General features: G+C 47.9%; 1 protein-coding gene across 3 annotated transcripts in view; it reads right to left on the reverse strand.

Annotated features, from left to right (window-relative positions):
• Window positions 1-24,420, reverse strand: part of SPTBN1 (spectrin beta, non-erythrocytic 1) — a 244,532-nt gene that overhangs the window by 51,533 nt on the left and 168,579 nt on the right. For all 3 annotated transcript variants that reach the window (XM_077925439.1, XM_077925438.1, XM_028725090.2), the window contains 11 exons: window positions 24,225-24,316; window positions 21,429-21,509; window positions 19,004-19,119; window positions 16,163-16,275; window positions 13,839-14,026; window positions 12,016-12,133; window positions 5,934-6,092; window positions 3,327-3,629; window positions 2,758-2,911; window positions 914-1,784; window positions 659-796 (listed from right to left, as the gene is read on the reverse strand). In XM_077925439.1, coding sequence (XP_077781565.1) covers window positions 659-796; window positions 914-1,784; window positions 2,758-2,911; window positions 3,327-3,629; window positions 5,934-6,092; window positions 12,016-12,133; window positions 13,839-14,026; window positions 16,163-16,275; window positions 19,004-19,119; window positions 21,429-21,509; window positions 24,225-24,316 — 2,333 coding nt within the window. The remainder of the gene's footprint in view (window positions 1-658; window positions 797-913; window positions 1,785-2,757; window positions 2,912-3,326; window positions 3,630-5,933; window positions 6,093-12,015; window positions 12,134-13,838; window positions 14,027-16,162; window positions 16,276-19,003; window positions 19,120-21,428; window positions 21,510-24,224; window positions 24,317-24,420) is intronic.

Below are 24,420 nucleotides of genomic sequence, written 5' to 3' on the forward strand. Positions count from 1 at the left end.
CCGCTAACCCAGAAATAGTACCTCGGGTTAAGAACTTTGCTTCAGGATGAGAACAGAAATCGTGCTCCAGTGGCATGGCTGCAGCAGGAGGCCCCATTAGCTAAAGTGGTGCTTCAGGTTAAGAACAGTTTCAGGTTAAGAACGGACCTCCGGAACTTGAGGTAACTCTTCCAGGTTAGCGGAGTTTGTAACCTGAAGCGTTTGTAACCTGAGGCATTTGTAACTCGAGGTACTACTGTATTATGTATTTGGATAATAATAATATTTATATATTAAATAAGCATACGTATATAGAATTGTAATTGTTAATTCTTTTAGGGTTACAGTGTGCCTTTCTTTCCCCCACTCACATTTTTACTTTTTATTTTGTTGTTTAAAACATAATAAAATAATAATAAATCTGTACAGTAAATGAATAAATTTCTCATCTTAATCTGCAAGAGCAAATCCAGATAAGCAACACAAAATCTGTCACGGATGCTTTAGTTGAGATTCCTGCATTGCAGGGGGTTGGGCTAGGTTTGGGAGTCCCTTCCAACTCTATGAAATGGGTTGCAGACCACTACAAAATGACATCAGATCTACGTGGGTTGGGTCCTAATGCTGCCCCAAACATAAGGCAGGAAAGAACCAGTACTGTGTTCCTCCCTGAACCCACCTTGTGTTGAGCTTATCTTGCTGTGCCTTGATCTCCTTCTCGCCCGGATGGCCATTGTGGATTAGCTGCCTTGCAATCTGGTTCACTACAGCAACCCGTGACGCCTGATTGTTCATTTCCGGCTCTAAGCTTTCAAATCTAGAGAGGGGGTCAAAAGAAGAAAAGGAAGCATGAGCAGAGCGCCGACAACTAAGCAATATCAGGCGCTGAGCTGCAATTACCCGACGGAGCCCATCTCAGCCCTTAGCCTCTCACCTGTGCTGGATCACCTCCAAGTCTTCCAGTTTCTCAGGGATCTCCATGTTGATCAGCCACTGTTCCTTCTCGTCGATCCAAAGCTCGCAGGCATCCGCTTCGCTGAGCATCTTGTACAGGGCCAAGGTGTCCTGCAGGGCCTGTTTACGAAGCCGCGTGAGCTCAGCCACCTCCTTGTACCTTTCTTCCATTCCGGACAGCCTGCTCTGGACATCTGTCGACTCCGCGTGCTCCCGCGGCAAGGCTCCGGCCTGTTCGTGCAGGGAATCCATGATGGACCTGTAGCTTGCGATCTCCTCCGCCACGTCTTTGTGTTTCTTCACCAGGGACTGAGTGGAATACTCGTCGTGGCCCACGTCACTGCTGGAGACAATCTTGAGGATGTCCAACATCCACGCGTCGATATCGTCGGCGTCGGCCTGGAACTGGTGGAGGAGGGAAGCTTCTTCCAGTCGCTTCTTCCGGATGGTGGAGAGCTGCTCCAGATTGGCCCACTGGTTCTTGATGTCCGCGATCCTCTCTCTGATCTTCTCCGACCCAAAGTGGTCCTCGGCTATCATGTCCTCGCCTTCCTTGATGGCCTGTTGGAAGTGGCTGCTCCGACCGCTCATCTCGTCCTCAAACGCCTTATGCTTGCTGAGAAGGCGGACGATGCTGGTCAAGTCTTTTCCGTAATCATCTGACGACAAGATCTGCTCTTTTTCCCTTATCCAGCCCTCCTCTTCAGCCATCTCCCAGAAGAACTTCCAGAGGCGCCGGGACTCTTCCAAGCGAGCTCGGCGCTCGGCCGCTAACTGACACAGCTCCTGGTAGCAGAACTCCATGTGAGCCACTCGGTCTCGGATAACTTGCGGGTCGCAAGGCTTGTAACCTGTTGGAAGGCACAAGAGGCATATGGAAAGTCAAACTGCAGAGCAGGCCAAATTATATTCGGCAGCTGATGGTAAGATAATGCGTGTGCTCATGGGCGCTGAGGACCAAAGAGATTCACTTGAACAGATGCAATCTTCTGGGATGCCTTACATGTCGAGGCAATTCAGACTGCTGGGACGTGTTTGGAGACCCCACTCATCGTTCTTCTGCCAGCAAGAAGCGCACAAACAGGTCCAAACCCACCCATCCCACACTACATCTGTCATTATCCTGCACCTTTCATGCAGGTGCTCCTATATCCCCACCCTGCCTCGCCCGCTACTTTCCTCTGTAACGTGATGAGAGAGAAGTGCCACCACTCCACACGCTCTGCTGTAGGAAATTCTGAAGGAGCCACATGCAAAGTGGAATGTACGTACAGTTGTACCTTGGAAGTCAAACAGAATCCGGTCCGGAAGTCCATTCGACTTCCAAAACGTTCAGAAAGTGAAGTGTGGCTTCTGATTGGCTGCAGGAAGCTCCTGCAGCCAATCGGAACCCGCGGAGGATGTTCAGCTTCCAAAAGAACGTTTGAAAACCAGAACACTCACTTCCTTCCGGGTTTCAATCATTTGGAAGCCGATTTGTTCGGGAGCCAAGGCGTTTGAGATCCAAGGTATGACTGTATGTTGTCCACAATGGGAATCTCCCAGATAAAGCAATTACAGCATGTGCCCAATAGGGGGAAATGGGGCATGGTATAGTAGCTCATGCCTCCTGACTGCTGGTAGAAAAAGTTGGGGCTGAGGAGGCACAGTGAGCCACAAATCTTCTGGACAAATGCTTTATTGGGGTGTAGAGGCACCTTGGTCTACATAAAATTAGTTTATTACACTTGTGGGCCAACAAAGAGCTTAAAAGTGGCTCTCCACCAAAGGATAAGTAAACAAGGACTTACCAGCCCAAGCTGCCATTTCTTATAACAGACTTACCTTCTCCGTCTGTGGCAAATTTTTGGGCTGATGCATTGACCCCTCTCACTCTCTCGGCCTGAATGGAGATGTCAGCCTCGACAAGTGTGTGTTTCTGCAATAGGTCTTCTACTCCGAGGAGATGCTTGCCATAGTCTTGAGACAGCAGCAACACCTGTTTACACAAAACCACCCAGTCAAAACCACCATTTTTCTAGAGTTCCTGGGGGCAAACTTTATGTTTTATGGCTGGCTTTTTCATTAGAGAGGTGTATTTTGAGATTTCAGTGGTGCGGGACAACAGAGCCCATCCCGACGGCGGCTCCCAAGCCTCCCCCGAACCGCAAAAAGGGGGAAGGCCGCCAGCAAAGTGGCGTAGCTCCCTCCCCCCCCCCCATTTTAAAGGTGCAGTTGATATTTGGGTACAGCTTATATTCGGGCCAATACGGTACATCCTTAGTCGTGAGGCTTGGCTCTTTTCTTTTTTAAAAAGATGTTTAAATAAAAACCTAGGTAATTGCTAAATAATTACAGTCTAGAAGGTCCAACCTTCTTTCTGAGCCTATTTGTTCTCCACTTCTGCCAATTACCTTCATCTCATCCATCCAGTCCATAATGTACAGCATCTCCTGGAATATCTTCTGCAGGCCAAGGTTCATCTCCAGCCGTTGCCTGCGTGCCCTGAGCAGCTCCAGGAGGTACTCCCATAGGCGGAAGATGTTGTCTTTCCTGGCCGTGATGCGTTTGATGTCATGGTAGTTCTCAGCCTCCAGCTCCTTGGCCACAGCAACCACCGCCTGGACCCTTTCCTCGTAGGCGGCAATGTCCGTCTCGATGGCTTCGTGCTTCTTCGTGGCAGCCTCCACCGCGGGGAGGTCAAACCCAAAGTTGTCCTGTTAAAAGACAGAGAGTTCAGTTGTTTAATGGCCCTGTGACAAGGGTTACTGAATGTGGGAAGATTTATGGATGGTATTTCTTCACGAAGCAACAATTTAAACAGGAGAATTCCAAACCACATGGAGATAAATGAATGAATGAATGAATTTTATTATTACGGTCACAAACCAGTTCCAGTTCACTTACAATATCAGCAAAATCATAAAACACAACAGGGATACATTGAATTGCAATTGAGTACAACAGAGACAATTCAGATATAGCAGCAGTTTAAAAAACTATATATTAAACCTTGATCACTAAAATGCCTTCAGATTTTTTTTGTTCTGTTTCAATTTTGTTTATAATTTCTCCTAAAATAAAATACAATAGCTCAAACGTTTCCCCATACAGTCGTACATTGGAAGTCAAACAGAATCCGTTCCGGAAGTCCGTTTGACTTCCAAAACGTTCGGAAACCAAAGCATGGCTTCTGATTGGCTGCAGGAAGCTCCTGCAGCCAATCAGAACCCACAGAAGTTCTGCCGGACGTTCGGCTTCCAAAAATAGTTTGCAAACCGGAACAGTCACTTCTGGGTTTGCGGCGTTCGGGAGCCAAAACGTTTGAGAACTAAGCTGTTTGAAAACCAAGGTACGACTGTGTATATTTCCTTGAGAGTCAATTTCCCATCCACTCTTCCACGGTTTCCTCAAATTATCTATTGCTGCGGCATATTATAATGAATCTATACCTTCCTTCCTCCACCTTATTCTCAGAGTAACTTTTACTGCTGAGCATACTCCAAACCTGCTAGCATTTTTGCATGTTTACAATAGGTTTAAAAATAAACTACACACATTTTCCAATACCCCTTAAAAGCCGTCTCTTCTTGTTCTTTAATTTTGCTAGTTAAGCTTGCTAATTCTGCATATGGACCAGTTGGAGAGCCAGCAAAGGAGAATTCAGAAACCGTGTCAGGCTTTTGCCCTGTTCCTCGAATCACATCCACCTAACAGGTGGCATATTGCCAGGAAGTTGCATAAGCTAATGTATAGGACTTGGTGGTTAGAAGGAATGGTGCATGCCCCTATCCTGACTCTAGAGTAGGAGTAGGGAACTGGATTTGGATCCCCATGCCAAGCAACCAGTTTTGCCCATGACGGTGGTCAGCTGTTCATCTCTGCGCAAAATCTGTGTCACAGAATTTGGGGAAGGGCCTCAGTAGCTTAGAGGCAGGGTTTCTGCCTTGCAATCACAAGGTCCCAGGTTCAGTTCCCTTCATCTCCAGGTAGGGGCAGAAATGTCCTCTTCCTGAAAACCCAGAGAGACACTGCTAGCCAGTGCAGACAATTCCAAAGGGCTGGTTTTGACCTAACAAAGACTTAAACGGCTCAGGACCGCAATACCTCAAGGACCGCGTCCTTCCATATGAACCTACCCGGACCCTGAGATCATCTTCTGAGGCCCTCCTTCGTTTGCCTCCTCCTTGAGAGGTCCAGAGGGTGGCAACACGAGAACAGGGCCTTCTCTGCAGTGGCTCCCTGCCTGTGGAATGCTCTCCCCAGGGAGGTTCGCCTGGCGCCTTCATTATACACCTTTAAGCACCAGGCAAAAACGTTCCTTTTAACTAGGCCTTTGGGTGATCCAATTTACATCCTATGCCCTTTTAAAATGTGGTGGGGTTTTTTTTGGGGGGGGGGAGTATTGAGTTGTCATTTTTATTATGTATTTATAAGAGAAGAAGAGTTTTGGATTTGATATCCTGCTTTATCACTACCCTAAGGAGTCTCAAAGCGGCTAGCAATCTCCTTTCCCTTCCTCCCCCACAACAAACACTCTGTGAGGTGAGTGGGGCTGAGAGACTCCAAAGAAGTGTGACTAGCCCAAGGTCACCCAGCAGCTGCATGTGGAGGAGCGGAGACGCGAACCCGGTTCACCAGATTACGATTCCACCGCTCTTAACCACTACACCACACTGGCTTTTATATCTTGATTTTATTCCATGAATCGCCCTGAGACCCCCCAGGTATAGGGCGGTATATAAATTCAATAAATAATAATAATACCAAGCTAGATGGACGAGTGGTCTGATAAGGCAACTTCCTTTCTTGTGTCTAATTGCACCTTAGAAATAGGCAACACTTGATGAGCAGTCGGACAAGCTTTAATTTTCTCTGAATTCCACAAGGGGGTTCAACAAGCTCTCAGAAGCTCAGTGCGGAGTGGGTTGGCCAAGCAAATGTTACTTTAAAAAAACACACACACAAACACACACACAAACACACACACACACACACACACACACACACCCCAATCTCACCTGAGAAACCAGACGCTGGTTTTCGCTCAGCCACGTCTCCCTCATAGCTGCCTTGCGGTCGAATCTGCGGGCGAGTTGTTCCAGTTTCTCCTGTCGGATGAGCTCGTTACGCAGTGCCAGTTCTCTTTCATGTTCAGCTTTTTCCAGTCTTTCCCAGGCCTGGGTAAACCAAAAAATATATGCATATTTTTTAAAAATATATATATATGAATTTACATAAAAAAAAGTCTGTGAGAAATTCTATTAAGCGCTGAATCATCAATGCACAATAATATTAATAAGGAAAGATTCGGATGGTTGGCGCTAATTAGAGAATAGAAGGCACAGTGCGTGCGTTTGGGGTGGGCCAAAGTGTCACAGAAGTTAGTTTTGCCTTTGGTACTTTACTCAACAGACACAAAACATGCCTCTTTTATCTGGGTCATTTTCTTTTTATACTCTATTGGAATAACTCTGGGCCTCTGCATGGCAGTAAATATATGTTGACTCACAGAACCTGAGGGCTGACAGAAGGGCCAGAGAGTAGCTTTCTTTCTTTTTTTGAAAGGACATGTTTCTAGATCTCATGGCTGCAGCAAAAAAACTGAAGTGAAGTAAAAGTGTAAAACCTAAAAACACGACATGTAATTCAGGACGGATATGAAAAACAAGGCTTAGGCTTCCTTTCACTGTATCCCTTTGGACCTGCAGAAAGAAAACGCTAAGAGCTGGGCAAATCATTTGTATGGAACTCTCTGTTCCTTTTACTGAATGTGAGGCCCCATCCCCCCCTAAGCATTGATTCTGTTTATTTAGAAAATGTATTGATCGCTTTATATTCAGATGAATCTCAGAGTGCTGTACAAAGCAGAAATCAACATAATGCAAAATCTTAATAATAATAATAATAATAATAATAAACAACCTATCAAAACAACATTATCCTGTACCAAAATTAGCAGCAATCAGGCCAGGATTAACTTTCTAGGAAGCCCTGGTGAAATAAAAATGTCTTCAAGAGGGGTGCCAAGTTCCCAAAAGGGACAGCGCCTGTCTTGATATCTTCTGGAAGGAAGCCCTATAGCACAAAGCCCTATAGCTATGCTACTGATTGATGTATCCATCACATTTATATCTCACCTTCCCTCACGGTGGTGCGCTCTCCCCCTCCTTGTTTTATCCTACAACAACCCTGTTAGGTAGGTTAGGCTGAGAGACCGTGAATGGCCCAAGGTCACCCAGCTGAGTTTAATGGCTGAGCAGGGATTTGTCCACTACGCAGTGGACGCTGGCAGGCCCCTGATGACCGCAGTGACCACACCAGCAGACAGGGCTAAGCTGACATCTCAGGTACCCTTTCTTCCCAAGCTGCAAAGGGTTTTGTTCAGTTGCGTACTTTGAAGCCAGAACCGTAACGGTGCCGTGCCTGAATGCTAAAAAGCAAATCAGCCTGTTTGTCACGTAAAGAAACAGATCTGTAATTAGCCACATGCCGTTCCGGAGGGTTTTTCCTAAATCCTGGGGATTGTCACGTTGCCTGGAACACAAGGATCTCCGGGATCTTACAGACAAGGGAGTCTTAGCAGACAAATACGGGAGTGGGAGAGTTTTATAGCTTGAAGCGATCCGGAGCCAAGCTTGCGGATGCAAGCAACAGCTGCCCTGCGAATTCCAGCCAGGATGAAAAAGCAAATTAGGAAGGCTTACCCTCTTTTAAAGCACTTTGCTATTCCCCCCCAGGGATCTCGCTGAGCTGCTTGCTGTTCAGCTGGCTAAACCAGAAAAGCAGCTCCCTGGCTCTCCCCACCCCATCCCGGCATCTTTGCTGCACTCCAATGAGACTCCCTGAAAGATGCCCCCATCGTACACAAGGGTCTTCTACGAGGAGGAAAGGTTATTGCATTTGGGACTTTTTAATTTGGAGAAAAGGCAGGCAAAGAGGTGACACGATCGAAGTGCATAGAATTATACAGGGCTTGGAGAAACTGGCTTGAGAGGAGTTTTCCTATAACAACAGCAGCAGCAGCAGCAGCAACCATTGCATGCCGCCCATCTGACTGGGTTTCCCCAGCCACTCTGGGCGGCTCCCAACAGAATATTAAAAACACGATAAAACACCAGGCATTAAAAACTCCCCCCTCTCTCTTTCAGAACACAAGAATGTGCGGACACCCAACGAAAATGAATGTGGGAGGCTTCAGGACAGGCAAGAGAAAGTGCTTATTCACAGTGATGATGGCCATCAAATTGGATGGCTTTAAAAGAGAATTAGAGATATTAATGGGAGGTAATGTTATCAATGGCGGCTACCCCTAATGGAGATGTTCTGTCACCTCTTCCTTATCACAGAATCATAGAGTTGGCAGGGAATATGCAGCTATGCTTTACAAGGATTGAACCCGCAGCCTTGGTGTTATCAGCACCATGCTCTAACCAACTGAGCTAGAGTGTCCATTGCTGAGAATTGCAGGTGGAGAGAGCACTGTTGTGTTAATGTCCTGCTTGCATGCTTCCATCAGTATCTGGTTGGCCACTGTGGAAAAACAGGGTGCCGGACCAGATGTGTCTGTCAGTTTGCATTGCTTGGTACAGAAAGTATTGATCTGATGTGTAGAGATCTTTCCTATTGTAATTAATTCAAGAGGGTTCTGGAAGCTGCTCTGTTTGAGAGAAACAAGCAGAAGGTTGCTGATGTTTGGGTTATTCCTTCAGAGAAGCTGAGTACAATGGCTTAAACTGATTCTGTTATCTCTTTCTGTCGAGGTCATTGCTGACTATAATAATAAGGCCGGAAGGAGCCTGGGTTTCGCTCTTTTCCATCTCTCTTCCTTCTGGTGTGGTGTTCTGTATATAGTGTTAAGGTTTAGTCTTATTATAAGTTATTGTATGTTTAAGTTAAGTCTGCTGCAACTGGATTTCTTATGGGCAGTGCCAATCCTGCATGTATTGGATTTGTGACCATGATGCTCAATTGCCTTCAGTAGCAGTAAAGCTCTGCTGGATGAAATATTAATTGCCTCTGGTCTATTTTTGGTAGGAATCCTGCAACGTTTTAAAGTTTTTACTCTGCCAACTATATATCAGAGTTCTGCTCTGGATCAATATGAGTAGAATTCGTGACAGTGTCTTTGACCTGAGATCCAGCAGGGCTCTTTTTTCATGTTCTCTCTCATCCACCTGAGAAAGGTAATTCTGGGTACAAGAAGTTCTCTCTGCACTGGGGTGAACGGAAGCCACAGAAGGGCACAATTGCCTCTCTCATTCCAACAGGCCAGGCATTATCCATTGGGTCTTACTAGTAGCTTGCACACCATGTCTCAACATAAGAAAAGCTCTGCTGGATCAAAGCCACAGACCATCTATGCCAGCATCCTTTTGGCCCATTACAGTGGCCAACCAGATACCTATGGGAAGCAACTTCTGCTCTGAAGTGGGTAGCAAGTGCAGTCCCCCCGGGAGATCAAAACTGCAAGGAAAGGTTGAAGGAGCCAGGTGTATTTAGCCTGGAAAAGAGGAGACATGATAGCCACCTTCAAATATCTCAAGGGCTGTTACATGGAAGAAGGAGCCAAGTTGTTTTCTTCTGCTCTGGAGAGTAGGCTTCAAACCGATGGCTTCAAGTTACAAGAAAGGAGATTCCATCTCAACTTCAAAAATAACTTTCTGATGGTAAGAGCTGTTTGACAGTGGAACGGTCTCCCTTGGGAGGTTGCAGACTCTCTTTTGGAGGTTTCTAAGCAGGAGTTGGGTGACTATCTTCCATGGATACTTTACTTGAGATTCCTGCATAGAAGGGGGTTGGACGTGGGGTCCCTTCCAACTCTGCAATTCTATGATTCTATGAAATGGGGTTGCTTTAGTGGAGCTATCAGATATGCAGATGACACAACCTTGATGGCAGAAAGTGAGGAGGAATTAAAGAACCTTTTAATGAGGGTGAAAGAGGAGAGTGCAAAATATGGTCTGAAGCTCAACATCAAAAAAACGAAGATCATGGCCACTGGTCCCATCACCTCCTGGCAAATAGAAGGGGAAGAAATGGAGGCAGTGAGAGATTTTACTTTCTTGGGCTCCATGATCACTGCAGATGGTGACAGCAGCCACGAAATTAAAAGACGCCTGCTTCTTGGGAGAAGGGCAATGACAGGCCTAGACAGCATCTTGAGAAGTAGAGACGTCACCTTGCCAACAAAGGTCCGTATAGTTAAAGCCATGGTTTTCCCAGTAGTGATGTATGGAAGTGAGAGCTGGACCATCAAGAAGGCTGATCGCCGAAGAATTGATGCTTTTGAATTATGGTGCTGGAGAAGACTCTTGAGAGTCCCATGGACTGCAAGAAGATCAAACGCATCCATTCTTAAGGAAATCAGCCCTGAGTGCTCACTGGAAGGACAGATCGTGAAGCTGAGGCTCCAGTACTTTGGCCACCTCATGAGAAGAGACGACTCCCTGGAGAAGACACTGATGCTGGGAAAGATGGAGGGCACAAGGAGAAGGGGGCGACAGAGGAAGAGATGGTTGGATAGTGTTTTCGAGGTTACCAGCATGAGTTTGACCAAACTGCGGGAGGTAGTGGAGGACAGAGGTGCCTGGCGTGCTCTGGTCCATGGGGTCACGAAGAGTCAGACACGACTAAACAACAACAAGTGGAGCTATGTGTACATAGACAAGGAAAGGTGTCCCTAGAGGGCACTTTTGAATGGTTGCAGCTCCTTTTCAGTGGTGGCTCCTTGTTTTTGCAATGCCCACCCCAAGGAGGCCTACCTGGAGAAATTTCACATACGGCACTTGTGTGCCATTTCAGGCTTGTTCTTGGCTGGAGCTCGTGGCTATTACAGAGACAGCTTAACAGTGAGCCCTGGTATGGATGGCATGCGAAGCCAAACCTTGGTTTAGTGAGTTGTGGGAGGAAACAGGATCAGAGAATGGAACATCCTCTCTGAGACCAAACACATTTGTCCATCATTTGGCATAATAATAATAATAATGATAATAATAACAACAATAATTTTATTTATACCCTGTCCTCCCCAGCCAGAACAGGGCTCAGGGCGGCTAACACCAGTAAAATTACAGTAAAAACATAATGGGGGGGGCAATTTAAAATACAGGTTAAAATGCAATTTAAAATGCAGCCTCATTTTAAAAGTAGCCCATAGATCAAAACCATAAGGGGAGGGAAACATAAGGGTCAGACTGAGTCCAAACCAAAGGCCAGGTGGAACAGCTGTCTTACAGGCCCTGCGGAAAGATGTCAAGTCCCGCAGGGCCCTAGTCTCTTGTGACAGAGCGTTCCACCAAGTCGGGGCCAGTACTGAAAAGGCCCTGGCCCCAGTTGAGACCAATCTAACCACCTTGCGACTTGGGACCTCCAAAATGTTGTCACTTGTGGACCTTAAGGTCCTCCGCGGGGCATACCAGGAGAGGCGGTCCCGTAGGTACGTGTGTCCTAGGCCGCATAGGGCTTTAAAGGTCAAAACCAGCACCTTAAACCTGACCCTGTGCTCCACCTGGATGTGTTATGCAAACCAAGCCACTGTTGTGGCTTACACCATTTAGAGGAGCTTTCTGTATATAAAAAAGCAGTCTGTAATTTTTAAAACAAGAAAATGAATACAGTGGTGCCCCGCAAGACAAATGCCTCGCAAGACGGAAAACCCGCTAGACGAAAGGGTTTTCCGTTTCGGAGGCGCTTCGCAAGACGAATTTCCCTATGGGCTTGCTTCGCAAGACGAAAACGTCTTGCGAGTCTCGCCATTTCCCCCCCACTTCCCCCCCTTTTTCTAAGCCGCTAAGCCACTAATAGCCTTTTAGCAGCTTAGCCGCTAATCCTTTAATAGCCGCTAAGCCGCTAATAGCGCTAATCCTCTTAGCCGCTAATGGGGTTGCTTCGCAAGACGAAAAAACCGCTAGACGAAGAGAATCGCGGAACGGATTCTTTTCGTCTTGCGAGGCACCACTGTACTACAAATAAAGGCATGCTAGAAATCCTATCCCTGGTCCACCTAGGACTCTCAGCATGGAACAGCCTGATCCACAAAGTACCCATAGATCAGCTGCTAACACTACAGAAAACAATTTATCCAGGAAGTTGTATATTTACCTTGTTGATATCTGAGATGAGTTTCCCTTCCCTGGGCATGTACACTTTCTGATTATTAGCCCTCATTTTGCTTTGGATGGTGAAGAGCAGGACTTCCAAGTTTCCTTTTTCTGTGAATCTAAAAGAAGATAAAAAAACGAGGGGAGCCGAAAGGGAAACGTTAACTCTCTAAGGAAGCGACCAGACATTTTGTCCCGAGATCTACGTATTTTATATGGTTGACCGTTCTTGTTTTTTGAATCCCCCCTTCCCGGATTTTATATTGCTGCGTGCAAGACACATGTGCTCAGCTAGAAACAGCTGGTTCACATGTCACAATCCGGACAGGTCAGCCGATTGACCGTTTGCATTTAGCTCCCAGCAGATGAAAGGAACAAGCGTTTATTATTATTATTAAATCTTTTCTCGCACTGTCTGCTTTGTGCGCGCTTGCTGACCGGTGAATTTGAAGCCTCGCTATGCGATTCCTGCAGTTGACGGCAAAACGCCCAGCTAGGTTTCCGCCGCAGGATCGGAGCCTTCGAGCGTTTACAGGAGGCACGCATCCTGCTTTTCAAAGCTGCACAATTTGTGCGTTTTCAAACAGGCATGTCGGAGTCAACTTGATAAACATTCTGGGTATTGCTCTGAAAATCACCGGTTTAAACTTACTCCGAGTTATGCTACCGTGAGATAAGGTACATGGCCCAATCCTGAACAATACACTGGTGTGGACATAGAGATTTTTTTGCGAAAGAGGGCTTCCCCCTTCACTCCAATGTCCATGCATGCAATGAATGTGCGTGTCTGGGGCCTCTGCTGACAGTGTAGAAAACGAGGCATCAGCTCCTGCCACATTAGAGGTCCTGTGAGTCGTGGTGTATTTATTATGTCTAATGCCCCTGGGCAGAGGACAAGCTTACTCACTTCTCCTGGTAAGTGTGTATGAAATTACCTGGGAGTAAGTCAGTGATCTCAGTGTGATTTACTTCTGAGGGTAAATACAAAAGAGTTTCCTGTAAAATGCAGGAGCAGCGTTACCCCCAAACAAAACACCAACAGGTTAAGGCTGGCAAAACCAACCCAATCAAGATCAGTAAGGTACAAAGCTAACTAAATAATATCTGAGAATAACTTTTGGGCATATAAGGGCGGTTGCTGGACTGTTGCCAAAGAAAGCCAAACAGATTCCAAAATGCTTCAGATTAAAAACACGCGCATTTGATTAATGTGTTTGGTAGAGTAGAAAGCTTTCAAGATGCACAGGGCTCTTCTTCAGTCCAGAAGGAACAGCTCTGTGCGACTCAAAAACCTGCCAACTTCTCAACACATAAAAAGTAATAAGCTACTATGATTCCTGCTTCTGTTTGTTGGCATACCAGGTATTTGCCCAATAAAAGGTACTGTATTAAACATTTGGGACGCATACGCAAAGATAAATTGCCGTGGGCTGCAGTGAGCTGCTCCTTTCCACAACGCCTTTTCTCCTTTGTAGGTGTGTGCAACTGCTTGCACCCCCTTTTGTTTACATGCTACAGCGGAGACAACTGCAATCATCTCCAGCATATAATAATGACCACTTAGGGCCTTGCGGTGCTGTTTGTGGAGACAATAATTTGGTGGCGGGAGAGACCACAGAGGAAGTAGTACAAGGAGAAACGAAGATGTTAGCAAATGTCAGAAGGCACCTAACCGTGAACTAAGGAGGGCTTGTGAAACACGAGCAGCGTAGCTAGCTTCTAATTGTCTGGGATCGGAAGATGCAAACTGCCTAAAGGCTCCCCAACTGTTCTGATCGAGCTGGGATTAATTCCCGAGAAAGGACAGTGTCGGACGAGGCCTACTTGGGTGGCTTCTCCACTGTGCGGTAGGTGTTGAACGCCTGGAGTTGTTGCTGCACCCCAACCAGGGAGTTGGCAAACTTGCGGTTGTTCAGGATGATGATGGTTTGCTCAATCCACTCCAGGAGGTCGGAAGCCAGCGACTCGTATTTCTCAATCATCTTCTCCGTTTCGATGGCATTGTCAAGCACCTAGGATAATAATAATAATAATAATAATAATAATAATAATAATAATAATAAAAATTTTTTATTAATATCCCGCCCTCCCCAGCCGAAGCCGGGCTCAGGGCAGCTAACAACAATAAAATAGTACAACATTCTAAAATCATTTCATTATAAAATTAATTCCAATCAAATTGATGGCAACCATTAGGCTAAAGTTCTGTGAAGATTGCCAAAGGAGGGGGTCGGGCTGTGCCCTGGCCAAAGGCCTGGTGGAACAGCTCTGTCTTGCAGGCCCTGCGGAAAGATGTCAAATCCCGCAGGGCCCTAGTCTCTTGTGACAGAGCGTTCCACCAGATCGGAGCCACTGGCTCTAGTTGAGGCCAACCTAACCTCTCTGTGGCCTGGGACCTTCAGGATGTTTTTGTTTGAAGACCGTAAGTTCCTCTGTGGGACATACCAGGAGAGGCGGTCCCGTAGGTACGAGGGTCCTAGGCCGTCCAGGGCTTTAAAGGTTAAAACCAGCACCTTAAACCTGATCCTGTACCCCACTAGGAGCCAGTGCAGCTGGTATAGCACCGGGTGAATGTGATCTCGCATCGAGGACCCCGTAAGGAGTCTCGCCACGGCATTCTGCACCCACTGGACTTTCTGGGTCAGTCTCAGGGGCAGCCCCACGTAGAGCGAGTTTCAATAATCCAGTCTGGAGGTGACCGTCGCATGGATCACAGTGGCTAAGTCAGGGCGAGAGAGTTAAGGAGCCAACTGCTTAGCTTGGCGGAGATGAAAAAATGCCGCCTTTGTTATAGCTGTAATCTGCGCCTCCATAGAGAGGGAGGTATCGAAGATTACACCCAAACTCTTAACGGACGGTGCTGGCACTAATTGCACCCCCGCAAGAGATGGGAGTTGCTCCCCCAATCCCATATCGTCACCTCCAGACTGGATTATTGTAACTCGCTCTACGTGGGGCGGCCCTTGAGACTGACCCAGCCAAAAGCAGGCAGACAAGCAGGCAGAAAGGGACATCTGAGGGCCTAGGACAAGTGCTCCCCGTGGGGGACAGGAGACAGGGCTGGAAAGGAAGCCAGCGAGGCAAAACCACCGACTCCTGACAAGGCAAAGCAATGAAACAGTAGGAGAGGAGTGTTGACTCAGAAAGAGCCGTGTTTCCATGATCCCAGGTTGCTCCGGGGGGAGTGGGACGGATGGGGTCTTATGACTTCAGAGAACGCGCCTCTCCTGACTGCAACAGCAGCAGCTGACCTGCAAAAATGCAGCATGCCGTGACTTTCCGAGTGCTAACGGAAAATTATTTTTGCCTGCGTTTCCAGATTGGGGGAGGGAGGGGGGAACAGACGGTCACACAATTCCGCTTTCAAAACAACAGTTCACAGAAGGTTTGAAACTGGGGCTTTGGCGAGATTATATTACTCATAATATTTGTGCAGTGCTTTTATCCCAAGTTCGCGTCCTGGTCCCATGAACAACGCTCAGGATGGCAGGAAGCCACAGTGTGACTGTAGCAGCTGCCACAGGCTCCTGCAGAGAGTTCCCTTCTGATTGCCTTAGTCCTATCACTTGCCCATTTATTTGACTATTTTCCACTGGCAGTGCCCAGCTTCATCTAGGGCTGTGAGCAAAAAAGGAAGTCGCTGCTCTTTGTTACTCTGAGTCCAAGGAGAAGGCTGGTGGCTGACAGCGGGAGGGCAAGTTTGCAGAGAAAAGGCAAGAAGGAGGCTCCCTGTAGGCAGCTGTAACCACTGCAAAACTGTTAGCTGCTATAGTCACTCAGAGGCTTCCTGCCACTTTCACAGGCCCCTGTGTCCCCTGTAGGTGGAATCTACACACATTTTAAAAAGGCTGTGAAAATGCTTTTTTTAAAAAAAAAAAGTTTGAAAAATACATGGAATTTTGCATAGCTCACTCTCGCCATCTTGTGCCACATTTGTGCATTGCACTTTACAACCCATTTAAAGCGTTTTATTTGCAGCTGTGTAGATGAGGCCTTAATACACAAAATACATGGTTCTGCTGGCATCCAGCATAGCCGCGTGAGGAAGGTCACTCGTGTTATCGTTTTAGAGGAGGAAAACACAGCAGAGACAGTAAAACTTAGCAAAGTTTTGCGAACAAAGGCCTATGAAACTGTAGAATGCAAACCTTTCCAATGCGCTTTCCTTCCACGGCTAAAGCTTTCATCTTGCTGAAGTAGTGGTAATATGTCACAACGTAGGTGATGATGGACTTTTCATCAGGGTGGTCAACACTGATATCTGTTAAGGTGTGGGAGGGGAGAGAGAGAAGGGGGAAAAACCAACAAGATGGTGTTACTGCAGCAGAGAATTGAGTTGCACGTGATTCCAAAACCATTTGCATCATGCTGGCAACAACCAGTTTAGGCAAGGCCCGAGAATTCAGCTGTAACTATATGTTAACAGAAAAAGCTGCTGCAAGACTCCTCCCTTCCTGCAATATCTCAAGGAATTTACCCTGCCTCCTGATGTCACAACCTGCTACGTTTATTTCCCATACAGAAATCCACTAAGTTACACTAACTCTCAAACGAGTCCCCCATTTTGGCCACACCACACATTTAAAGTGGTACCGTACCACTTTAAGCAGTTGCGGCTTCCCCCAAAGCATTCTGGGAGGTTGTTAAAGGTGCAGAGAATTGTGAGGAGACCCCTATGCCTCTCACAGAGCTACAATTCTCAAGAGTTTCCTGTGGAGAGGGAATGATGGTTAAGCCACTCTGCGAATTGTAGCTCTAGGAGGGGAACAGGGATCCCCTAACGACTCCCTTAACAAACTACAGCTCCCAGAATGCTTTGGGGGAAAGCCGTGGCTGCTTAAAGTGACACGATACCACTTTAAGGGTGGATGTGGTTTTCGTGCCATTGGCTCCAGCTGGTGGGAGGCAGGGAAACATGGAGTGATTTCACAGCACAAACTACGTTCTTGCAGGCATAACTGGAGGCGGAGAGGAGATAAACCTGTCTGCTGCTGCTTTTTTTCTTCTTCTTCACTGTGTTTTGCATGACATCCTACTTCTGGCCTATGTCAAAGCTCTGGAGTTGAGGGTTTGAAACGAAGTCCAGATTTATTCCCCGAGTGAAAAGATATACAGAATCATTCACCCAGCCTGGAAGTTACGATGGATGGCCTGATTTGCCTACGAAGGCAGAGGTGGGGAGCTTTTTAAGCCCGAGGGCCGCATTGCTTTCTGAGCAACCTTCTGAGAGCCACATGCCAGTGGTCGGCAGGAGCAGAGGGCGCAAGTTTAACCTGGGCATGTTTAGCCTGGAGAAGAGGTGGTTAAGGGGTGATATGATAGCCATGTTCAAATATATAGCCATGTTCAAATATATAAAAGGATGTCATATAGAGGAGGGAGAAAGGTTGTTTTCTGCTGCTCCAGAGAAGCGGACACGGAGCAATGGATCCAAAGTACAAGAAAGAAGATTCCACCTAAACATTAGGAAGAACTTCCTGACAGTAAGAGCTGTTTGACAGTGGAATTTGCTGCCAAGGAGTGTGGTGGAGTCTCCTTCTTTGGAGGTCTTTAAGCAGAGGCTTGACAACCATATGTCAGGAGTGCTCTGATGGTGTTTCCTGCTTGGCAGGGGGTTGGACTCGATGGCCCTTGTGGTCTATTCCAACTCTATGATTCTATGGTTCTAAGTGAGCAGGAGAAATAGATTTTATAAATGGCACCTTTGCGCAGGAGGCTCCTTTCTGTGGACACTCAGGTGCCCCTCTCTATCCTCCATCCAAGAATGCAGGGGGAATTTTCAGAATTCAAGGGCATAACCCAGCCAGGCAAAAACACCGGAGGAGGATGTGAATCAGGGCCAGGGAGGGGTGTCCTTGGGGAGGGTGTGTGGCTGGGGGAGAGTCCTGAGGGCCAGGGAGAGATCCCTGGAGGGCCATGTTTGGATCCGGGCCAGAGCTTCCCCGTCCCTGCTACATGGATGTGCATATTTTGTGTAGGTCTTACGCTACGGCAACGGAATAAGAACCAGGCCGCAGAACCCTGCTCTACCTCTCTTTTAAATCAGAACCAGTGAAGGCGGTGAAGGTCCTGTGTGAGTGTCTGGAGGCGGTTGGAGGATGGATGGTGGCTAACAGATTGAGGCTGAATCATGACAAGACAGAAGTACTGTTTTTGGGGGACAGGGGGTAGGCGGGGGTGGGAGACTCCCTGGTCCTGAATGGGGTAACTGTGCCCCTGAAGGACCAGGTGCGCAGCCTGGGAATCATTTTGGACTTGCAGCTGTCCATGGAGGCGCAGGTCAGTTCTGTGTCCAGGGCAGCTGTCCACCAGCTCCATCTGGTACGCAGAGACCCTACCTGCCCGCAGACTGTCTCGCCAGAGTGGTGCATGCTCTAGTTATCTCCCGCTTGGACTACTGCAATGTGCTCTACGTGGGGCAACCTTTGAAGGTGACCTGGGAACTACAACTAATCCAGAATGCGGCAGCTAGACTGGTGACTGGGAGTGGCCGCCGGGACCACATAACACCGGTCCTGAGAGATCTGCATTGGCTTCCAGTACATTTCCGAGCACAATTCAAAGTGTTGGTGCTGACCTTTAAAGCCCCAAACGGCCTTGGTCCTGTATACCTGAAGGAGCGTCTTCACGCCCATTGTTCAGCCTGGACACTGAGGTCCAGCACCGAGGGCCTTCTGGCGGTTCCCTTGCTGCGAGAAGTGAGGTTGCAGGGAACCAGGCAGAGGGCCTTCTCGGTAGTGGCACCCACCCTGTGGAACACCCTCCCTTCAGATGTGAAGGAAATGGGTTTGCAGAATGGGTTTGCAATCTGTGCCTGACCTATTGCCACAATTGCTGCATCGGAAGTTGCATCTTGCTCGATTATTCAGAAACCCTTCCTTCAGGAGGCAACAAGTAGCAAGAAGATGCTCCGGGAAGAAGGGGCAGAGGCGTTGAGGGTAGGGGACAATACGGAACACACTGCTGCATCAGTGGCAAGCCGTTCTTACCTTCCGGGTCCAGGAGTTTAGTAAGGCCGAGGTGCTGCTCTGCCAGGTTAAAAGCGTTCTGCAGATTGTAGTGTGCATTTGATTTCTTCAGCTTATCAAAATCAATTAGGTCGGGCCTAAGCAAGGAACAGGAGAACGCAAATCACTTTGGGCCATTTCCCATAAAGTGAACTAACTGAGTCAGAAATATGAATGACAGAAGCAGAAAGGCCAGGAGTCAAGTCTCCTAGAAAGGTTGGGCACAGCTGCACATGATGGGCGGTCAGTAGTGGGAGGCAGCGCTTATGTGACCTCCCACCAGCGGTGTTGCTGCAATTCTGCCATCCGCTACTGTGCACAGTTGCCAACTTTTCATAGACAAACTCATCTGTGCTGCATGGTCCTTGGGGCAGTGAAATGTTGCCCCAAACAGCATGTGGGTTGAGGAGAACCTGATGTTGGGAAACGGGAGGGGAGGGGAAAATGCTGGCATGGAAAAGAATGGCAGGCGAGAGATGGAGACATGAACATATGCAGCAGGCGAGAGATGGAGACATGAACATATGCAGCAGGCGAAGAGGCATGGGGAGGGGGAGAGCATGCATCAGGAGTAAGATAAAGGTAAAGGGACCCCTGACCATTAGGTCCAGTCGTGGCCGACTCTGGGGTTGCGGCGCTCATCTCGCTTTATTGGCCGAGGGAGCCGGCGTACAGCTTCCAGGTCATGTGGCCAGCATGACTAAGCCGCTTCTGGCAAACCAGAGCAGCGCGCGGAAACGCCGTTTACCTTCCCGCCAGAGCGGTACCTATTTATCTACTTGCACTTTGACATGCTTTCGAACTGCTAGGTTGGCAGGAGCAGGGACCGAGCAACGGGAGCTCACCCCGTCGCGGGGATTCGAACCGCCGACCTTCTGATCGGCAAGCCCTAGGCTCAGTGGTTTAACCCACAGCGCCACCCGCACCCCACACCAGGAGTAAGTGTGGGCAAATAACAACGAGGGGCAGAGATTCCCCTTAGCTGGAAGGGAAAAGGTTGTGTATACAGTGGACGCTCAGGTTGCAAACGTGATCCGTGCGGGATGCACATTCGCAACCTGCAGTTGCGATTCGGCGCTTCTGTGCATGTGCAAAGCACGATTTAGCGCTTCTGCGCATGCGCGACTGCCGAAACCCGGAAGTAACCTGTTCTAGTACCTCTGGGTTTCAGAGGTCTGTAACCCGAAAAAACACAACCTGAAGCGTCTGTAACCCAAGGTATGACTGTACAAGAAAAGGCTCCCCCGCCCCACAAAGCCAATGATTGGCTTGAGGTTTCTAGTTTCTAGATAGAGGACAGGATTTCAAGAGGGTGTGTATGAGGGATGGTAAGGAACCTTGCAGAGAGCAAGGCGGGTTCTTCCTTGTTTCCCAGGCAACTGCTTCCCCACTGCTGAAGAGGCAATCCACTCTTCAATCAGAAGAGCAGCTTGTGTTTTCGGCGGAGGAAGCTGCTACGGCATGCAACAACCAACAAAGCCCCAGTTGTCAGCACCATTCTCTCCAAGCAGGGCTCACATTACTTCCGTAAATACGAATGCAAAGTCTTACAAGGTCAGTTCCAGAGGAAGGTGAGCAAAATTCAGGTCTCTGCCTCAAGCAGCTTACACTGCAATTTCAGGCAGGACAGCAGAGAGAGAGAAGGAAGGGTAAAAAAGGGATAAACCCTGAGCCAGTGCAGGATATACCGTATATTTCGCTCTATAGGATGCACCCGACCATAGGACGCACCTTGTTTTAGAGGGGGAGAGCAAGAAAAAAAAATCTCCCCCTCTCTGCTCAGCGTCCCTTCAGTGAAGCGGCAGGAGAAACGGAGCCCCTTCCATTTCTCTTCCCGCTTGGCTGAAGGGGTGCTGCGCAGCTCTCCCTCTCTGCTGAAGCCGGGAGAGTCTTACTCCCGCTGCGCTCCGGAGGCTTTGGGTTCCTTTCGCTGAAGCCGGGAGAGCAAGACTCTCCTGGCTTCAGCGAAAGCAATGCGAAGCCTCCGGAGTGTGGAGGGAGCGCTCCCTCTGTGCTTCAGAGACTTTGTGTTGCTATCGCTGAAGCCAAGGAGCCTGCATTCGCTCCATAAGACGCACACACATTTCCCCTTAATTTTTGGAGGGGAAAAAGTGTGTCCTATAGAGCGAAAAATACGGTACTTAGAAATCAATCCAATGAATGCTTCGCTGGGAGTAAGCCCCACTGAACACAGTAGGATTTGCCTCCTTGTCTACATGCATAGGATTGGTCTGTTGCGGCAACAAAGGGAATAGAAGCGAAGTCTTTTGCAGAGAGAAAAAGAGGTGACGCGAGGCAGCTGTTCTGGAAGAGGGGACCCAGCACTGCGGCTACGCCATGGGTTGCGATTCTGCATCCGCTGGTCCAGAGCTTAAAAACTTCATCACCGTCTCCGACAAGTGCCCACCTGTGTTTATGGATTAGCGCGTTGAAAGCCATGCCGTCCCTCCAGCTGGTGGTGAAGTTGTGAATGTTGACGTTGGGATAGCTGGCACAACAAAAGAACCGAAGATGGAAGGGTGGGGGGAGAGAAACAAAACAAAGAAAACTCCATCAGTATAGGATTAAGGCTCAGAGATATGAATAATGAGAGGCGTCGAGTTAGCCGGAAAAAAGGTTGCGCTCAAGCAGCCTTCGGGTTACCATTTTGAAGTGGAACTGCAGAAGGCAGAATGGGAAACGCCCTCCTGGAGAACTCACTGGCAATTCCTCTTTAAAAAAAAAATCCAGAGGTTTCAGATATGGAATAGATAAAGGACTTACTGACGCCTGGGAGAACAGAACTATTACAAAGATGGGAAATCCTGAGGCCTCAATTGGATAGCCTTGCCTATTATTCCGCCTCCCAGTCATTTGATCCTTGGGAGAGATACTCTAACAGAACTGTATGTTCCCAAGGTTCATCTCGCATCTGTAAAGCCGATCAATGGCTACTGATCATGATGGATGATGGCCATCGCTCTGCCTCTGTGGTCGGAAGCATCAATGTTTCCGAATACCAGTTGCTGGAAAGCACAGGAGGGTTGAGGGCTCGGGTTCAAATCCTGCTTGCTGGTTCCTCGCAGGCACTGTGGTTGGCCACTGTAAGAACAGGATGCTGGACTAGGTGGGCCATTGGCCTCATCCCGCACAGCTCTATGTACCTATCCTAGTCTGCGGTCACAGTTTATACAGTCGGAATTGTTTTTAAATGTTTGTGTTGTTTTTATATGCGGAATTGCTTTTCCACTGGTTTTTATTGTTGTAGCAGTTATGTTTGTTTTATAATTGTATGCTTTATTGTAACGACTCACCCTGGGACCTTGTGGTGAAGAATGCGTAAGAGATCAAACAAAATAAATACATTTTTAAAAATAAAATAAAAAGACCAGGCATTTAGTGTGACCTTTTGGAATCTGCTTCCCATGAAAATCAGGCAGGTAGCTTTCTAATGTTTTCCATAACCGTTTTTTTGCTACCCATGGCAGCCATCTTGTGCTGGCACCCAAAGGTTTGTTTTTTAAAAAAAATCAAGATAGGAGTAGTGGCCCCGCATTTTAATCCCTGAAAAACCGCCTCCCGGGTGCTAAGATTGTAGGTGGATGCCCTCTTGGTTATTACACCACCTTCAGAAGCTCAGCGAGTGGAGGCCTGGGAGGGGCATTCTTTGTGGTGGCCCCTAAGTTGTGGAACTTTCTTCCCATGGGGATGAATCCAGCACCCTCATTCAGCAAATACTGAAGAAGACACCCTGACCTTTGACACTTGAGATGTATATTGTTAGGGCCCACTTTATTTCTGCAATTTAAAATTGTTTCCAGCGGTTTTTAATATTGTGCAACGTTGTGTTTTAATGTTAACATTGTGTTTTAATAGCCAGAACCTTAGGGTGAAGGGCGGATATTAAATTATAATAATCATAATTTTCTTTACCAATAAATAAATAAATAAATGCCTGCAGGTACTTCCAAAATTATCATTGGGGGCTTGCTTAACACTCACCTGTCTACCCAGGCAACCCCTGTGGCTATTACGATGTCTTATAAATATGACCTACTGGATTTTTGCACTAGTTTAACAAATGTAATTTTTGCTGTTGAGTTTTATGAGGTTCACCCCCGCGGCTTTTCATCTCCTTCGTGCTGGAGGGGTAGACATCTTTGCAAACAAATAAATGAAAATTAAAAAGCACGGGGTTGCCGCAGGTGGCAGGGGAGAGGCGGGGAAGGCGTCTGTCAAGGAAATGGAGCCGTTTTGGCGACCGAATGGCAGGCTAGGATACAAGCAGGGGGTGGGAACCAGGCCTCAAAACCTGTGGCAAGATTTGGGCAGCCCAGCTGGTTGACCGATCCGTGCCAAAACTAGGAAGCAAGGAGATGGGGAGGTGGTTCTCGAACGGGGATGGAGAACCCTTTGCAGCCCAAAGGCCACATTTACATCTGGACAAATTTCTGAGGAGGACGTGTGACAGAGGAGGCTGGGGCCGATGACCTTATTAAGGGCAAATTGGGGTGCACACGCCCTGGTCTCTCTACCAGGTCTGGGCTTCAGTGTCAAGGTTTGAAAATGGAAGTGGATCCATCAGGTTACATTCTCCACCACAGAGGACTGTGGGAAGCTGCCTTAAACTGGGCACAGTCTATGAATCAGTTGATAACGCATGTCGGAGATTCAGACAGCGTCCACCAATCCCCGCCTGAAGATGGCAGGGACTGAACCTGCCTGGGCATTTTGCATGCAAAGCATGTGGTCTGCCACAGAGCGACAGCCCCGGAGGCTTCTGGGAAGGCAGCCATTTTAAACGCACAACTTCTGTAAAGCATTCAGCCCATAAGTTCCGTATCTTAGTGCCGGCGCCGTTAAGTGTTGTTCTGAGCCACTGTATTCACAAAAACGTTCTCTGTTTGCCCATATCGTCTGCAGGACAGCACAAGTTATGGCGCTGCCCTGGAGAAGAAAGTCTTGCTCCCTGCTCTGCACACCGATTTGCCTTAAGGGAAGCTGTTCATTAACTCGGGACACTGCACTTAAGGAGAGATCGAGGCCTGTGTGTTTTAAATGCACTGCAGCCTCCTCCAGCCTGGTGCCCTCTGGATGCTTCGGACTACAACTCCCATCAACCCCTTCCAGCTGATGGGATTTGTAGCCTTAAACACTCAGCGAGCAAGAGACTTGAGAGAGGCTCCCCCAGCACTGTCTAGAGGACTACTGGGTCAAAACTCACCCGGCTGTCTTCATCTGGCACCATAGTAGCAGTGCATCTTTTGCAGACTTCTTCTCTTTGTTGTCTTCTGTTTCAACACTGATGTCTTGGATCTGCAATGCAACACATGGATCAGCAAGTCAGTTTCCCCCCAGCCCATTTATTTCAGACAGCCTTCAAACTTTCTGAGAGAACACGGTTGCCGAAGCAACCTCAG

Source organism: Podarcis muralis, chromosome 3 (genome assembly GCF_964188315.1).
Source record: "Podarcis muralis chromosome 3, rPodMur119.hap1.1, whole genome shotgun sequence".
Lineage (NCBI taxonomy): Eukaryota > Metazoa > Chordata > Lepidosauria > Squamata > Lacertidae > Podarcis > Podarcis muralis.